General features: G+C 36.5%; 2 protein-coding genes across 2 annotated transcripts in view; one reads left to right on the top strand and one right to left on the bottom strand.

Annotated features, from left to right (window-relative positions):
- The window catches only part of purbb (purine-rich element binding protein Bb), a 1,902-nt gene extending 910 nt beyond the window's left edge, over positions 1-992 (top strand). Inside the window, exon 1 of the mRNA XM_088289540.1 lies at positions 1-992. This exon is cut by the window's left edge and continues 910 nt beyond it. Coding sequence (XP_088145666.1) covers positions 1-44 — 44 coding nt within the window. The 3' untranslated portion in view covers positions 45-992.
- Positions 993-4,013: 3,021 nt separating this feature from the next.
- LOC148343677 (uncharacterized) overlaps positions 4,014-5,000 on the bottom strand; it is a 4,728-nt gene continuing 3,741 nt past the window's right edge. The window contains exon 2 of the mRNA XM_088288900.1: positions 4,014-5,000. This exon is cut by the window's right edge and continues 1,229 nt beyond it. The gene's annotated coding sequence lies outside the window, so the exon portion shown is untranslated.

Raw genomic sequence — 5,000 nt, 5'->3', positions numbered from 1 at the left:
GAGCTGCGGAGGAGTCCGAAGGCGAAGACGTGGATGACGACTGACGGACGGACGACCCACGGATTACTGTTTTTGTTTGTTTTTGTGCTAAAGCTAACTATAAGTCGGGGACAAAAACGAGATCCAGAGTGAGAGGAGCGACCATTACGTGCATGACGAATCGAACTAGTTTCGAACCCGAAAGCAGAACGAGATATATATGACCGCGAATTTAGTATATATATATGTATATGGGAAAAATTAGGTGGATGTTATAGATATGACATGTAGTCAGGTCTTGTATGAGATACCCCTATTGATTGAAAAAATATATATAGAAATACGTATATATTGATTGTACATTTGATAGCAGTTTAGCTGAAGACAGCCAGATCACTAAGGTTCCACTTCCTGGTTGAGAGCCAATCAGAAGAGCCCACTTTCGAGGACCGGTCAGAAGAGTCCCCCAACTCAAGAGCCAATCAGAGGGGCTCACCTGACTTGCAGTTTGTTGCACACCAGCAACAAACTGGCGGGAAGGCTTCCTTTTCAGTTGCTCAGGTCCCACTTCCTGGTTAAGAGCCAATTAGGAGAGCTCAGCTGACTCCAGAGTTTCTGGGCACCTGGCTACAAGGAAGGTGTCCATTCCGGGGAGATGGTGGGCATTACAAGCACACGCTTTGGACACTCTTTTTGACTCAGGAAGTGGAAACACTTTGGATTTTACACTGGCGCAGCCCAATGTTTCCGGGGCTTTCTAGGCCTGTGGTTTTTTTTTGTCTGTGTGACGGCCATGGTAACTGATGATAATCACACAAGCCAAGCCCCCTGATTGGCTTTCCAATTTTCAAGCTTACTGAGGGAATTTCAACAAAAACAAGGGTGCTTACTAAAGTATAAAAAAAACAAACAACAAGTATAGATAGAATTATTTTTCAAAAGAGATTTATTGAATTATGTCTCCAAAATGTGAGACTTTTATTTTCAAAGTGACTTATTTAAAAAAAATAAATAAATGTAAAAACACTATGGATGAGATTTGGTCATACATGCTTTTTGATTTTCTTTAATTTTCCAGAAAGCAGGGTTTCACAAACTGGCTCAGCGGGCCATTTTGGGTCCTGGCAGGCTTTTTATGTTGTCGTACAGTCCCGTATGTTGCATTGTTTATCATTATTTTACATGTTCTTTTTTTTTTGTCTCCTTAACATATTTTCTTAGAATTTAACTTTGTTGTCCCGCAATCTCCCAGGGCTGTCTGCTCATATATTGTCTTTTAGGGGGGAATAAAAACATCCAACTGTAATAATACATATTACAAAATTTCAACATATTTCTAAAGAAAGATGCATGTTAATCTTGTAATAGTACACCGTTATTCTTATAACGTTAAAAGGGAAAAAAAAGCACAACATACCACGTTTCAGATTTTCACAATACATTGCAGATTTTTTCATAACTGACTTTTCAGGGAAAGAAGTGCAACTTTTCTCTTTTTACTCTCTGCCTTCTAGATTATTTTTTCTGTCGGTATGATATGGAAAAGTCTCAACATTACTGGTGAAGTAACCTTTTATGGGGAAATAAGACGACCATATAATACAATACTATAATGCATGTTTAAACATTTTTTTCCCAAAACTATTTCCCCCCCTCATAATTACAAATGATCTCATTCTCAAAATCTGGTGACCTTATTGCAAATTTACGACTTTATTTTTTACTAATAATTTACCAATGTTATTTTTCTCAAAATTATAATTTTTGGGGTAACCTGCAATATTCCGATTTTATCCTTTAACATCGCAGGTGGCATTCTGAAGTTTTTTTCGCTTGCCGCTTCCTGTAACAGCAGTCATGTGTGACGTGTCACTGCAATTTTTTTTTTTTTTTTTACATTTGAAGTTTGGGAAACCCTGCCTTCCAGTTGAACAAACGGCTCCTAAAAGAGTGTGTTTGTTTTATAGCAGCACTCCAGGTCACTTTACAACGCGTCCGGCCTCGTTTGTCACATTTCTGTCCTCGATTGGCTTCTCTGAAGAAAAAAATTCAAAAAAAAAAAAACTCCGCATTTTCTTTCTTTTCTTTTTGCATGCCTGCTCTCTTGCTGCCTTGTTTTTGTTTTGAGTGCCGTACGATGATATTTATCCTTTATATTGAGAGCGATTGTAAGTTTTAATTTGTTTGTTTATATAAATATATATATATATATATATACAAACAAGCATCAGTCAACTGTCACTCATGTCATTGTCCCGCCTCCTGTCCTTTGTAACTTCTGTTGCTTTTTATTTTATTTTTTTCCATACCACAGCAGAAATATGCCATATTGAAAAGACACACAAAATATCACCTGGGAGCAATAGTTTTGTTCTTTTTTCCACCGATTTCTAAAGATGAATATATATCTATATAGAGAGAGCGCGACATAACACACAAGACTGAACGACATCCTTCTTCCAGTACTGTGTTGGGTGAAATGGCAGCTGTTTTTGGTCATGTGTGTTCTGCTGTTAAAGTTTCAACAACAACTGACGATGATGATGTTGATTAAAAAAATGAAGACAAATTGGTTTTTTTTTGCTCAGAACGTGTGGTCTTTTACTCCAGTGCAAATCTCCACCGAGATGATAGCTTGGCCTAACTCAATATGTGAGATGATTTATTTTTTGGTTTTTTTCCCCCTGTGACATGACTTCATAATCTAGATTTACTCCTTAATTTACGACTATACTCATACTGTAACTATCTCAACAAATTTTTTTTTAAAAGTATTTTCATATTTATCGTAACGTTGAAAAACTTTAGGATTGTAATAGTATGACTTTGCGCCTCATTATTTGACGCTATCTTTTAACAAGTTCATTTAAGCAAAAAAATTAAAGTTCTCATTGGCAATTTCTTTTCTTGTAATATGCAAAAAGTCAATATCACGGCTTTGTTCTCGCATCAGTCATCAAACTTAAAGAATTTTCTTGGAATAATTACAACTTCACCTCATAAAATTACACATTTTACTCCTGAAATTAAAGAATAAATTATATTGCAATGATGTAACTGCGCTGATTTAAAAAAAAATATATATTTTTCTAACAACTTTACTACGCAAATTTATGAGGGGACTTTGTAAATTCACAAAAGGGAAAAAAGAAAAAATTTAATTCTTTTAATTTAAAAAACTTAACGGTATTACTGTGATCTTATTCAAACTTTGCCACTTTAAATTCTCGATTCTCAACTTTCACTTGATTTGAGTAATTTTACATTACTCCTAATTTAACCTCATAATTTCCCATTATTCTAATTTTGCCTAGATTCTCATAGTTTTACATTATTCCAACTTGACGCATTTATACTCCTAACAAGTCTCATCATTTTGACACTATTGTTCTCACTTTACAAATTGTCAAAAGGAAAGAAAAAATTGCATATTTGGTATATACTGTATCTAATATCAGCTAAGAGGGCTGTGAGGGGCCCGTGTGTGTGTGTGTATCCCTAAAAACACATGGAGGTCAACAGGTCATTGAAAGGCTTGACGGAGTGTGTTGATGCGACCGAACCGATCAATCTATTTTTATTATTAGCGGGAGCTACGAGCAAAGAGGCGAGTTTTCACACGGAAGCTATTGCGTGTCATACGTGTCACCGACTCGGGGTGAAGGCGTGGTGATATGGAACAAGAACTAGCAGGAAATCACTATGTTTGTTGCGTTTTTTTTTTTTTTAATCACTCCAACTCGGGCTACCTGCTCAGATTCGCCACACTTCAATGCAACTGTACTTGAGGCGAACCGCAGCAAAAAGTGAACTTTTCATTGCCAGCTTAGGACGTCCAATATTGAGCAGACGACAACCAACGACAAAACGTGTTGTCACAGTGAAGTAAATAATTCTTTTAGTGATTTCTTCTTTGAAGCATTAATATTAAATATACAGTAAACACTCCCATGCTGTAATGTTCATAACAAAGATTAATAGGAAAATTAACATCAATTGTTCAGGGAGTGAATTTCTGTCATTGGCAGCTCTGTGATTATGATTCAGTCATAAATTTTTCAAACATCAGCGCAGGTGCGAGCAAGTAAAAAGTTGGGTCCGCCTGTATACAACCAATACAAAAACAGTCTAGAGCCCTGCTTTAATTCATTTTTCATTTATTTTATTCAAGTGCGGACAGTACATTGTCATTGTTGGAGCAGTTTTTTGTTGAGTGATGCAATATGGCAACACCACCACTAGGGCAATTGACGACGCCAGCACTCGTTACGCCCATATCAATAACGGATTCAGCACAGGTGCGGGGGAACGCTGGTCGGATACCGTTTTTCAACCGCACTTACTCAAGACGCATTACTCAAGATGCATAAACTGATTGAAGATAGAAAATAATATATAATAGCGATATGTTTGATTTGTAGTATGGAAGTTAATAATCATTTATTTATTTCACTTGACCTCACGGCGTGACTTTTAGACCGAAATGACTAGGATTACGACTAACCCTTGACTGTTTGACGACATATACTTAACCACACACCAACATCAAGTCCATTGAAGCCGAACGAACCACAACGCAACTTCAACCCATGGTGAGTGAGTGCGCGTTAAAACGTTCCTTCACCAGCGTATCATTGAAAGTGGGCATAACAGTCATGTTTGAGGTTGAATTCATGCAAGCCGAATGTTTGGAATTAATGAGTTGATTGTTTGTTTTAATAGTACAATAAGTCATACTGACAAATTAAAGGATGTATCATTCTGGACAGTACACTAGGCCGCAATATTGCTATCATTATTAAAGTGAAAAAAAGTTTAATCAGAATACACCGGATACATATTAATTTATCGCTTGCGTTTGTCAAAAATATATGAAAAGAAGCCCTTGAAAAAATAATTGCACGTTAAATCGCAACCGCAATATTGAGAGGCAAAACTAAATGAAACAATTATTTTTCAAAATTGTTCAGCACTACAATACTCCCCTCCCCACTCAAAATAAAAGTTCAATGCTGCAGCTC

The sequence above is a fragment of the Idiotropiscis lumnitzeri genome, chromosome 1, assembly GCF_059441095.1.
Source record: "Idiotropiscis lumnitzeri isolate Australia: NSW breed Sydney's pygmy pipehorse chromosome 1, RoL_Ilum_1.0, whole genome shotgun sequence".
In the NCBI taxonomy this organism is placed as follows: Eukaryota; Metazoa; Chordata; class Actinopteri; order Syngnathiformes; family Syngnathidae; genus Idiotropiscis; species Idiotropiscis lumnitzeri.
This window is presented reverse-complemented; position numbering and strand designations above follow the sequence as displayed.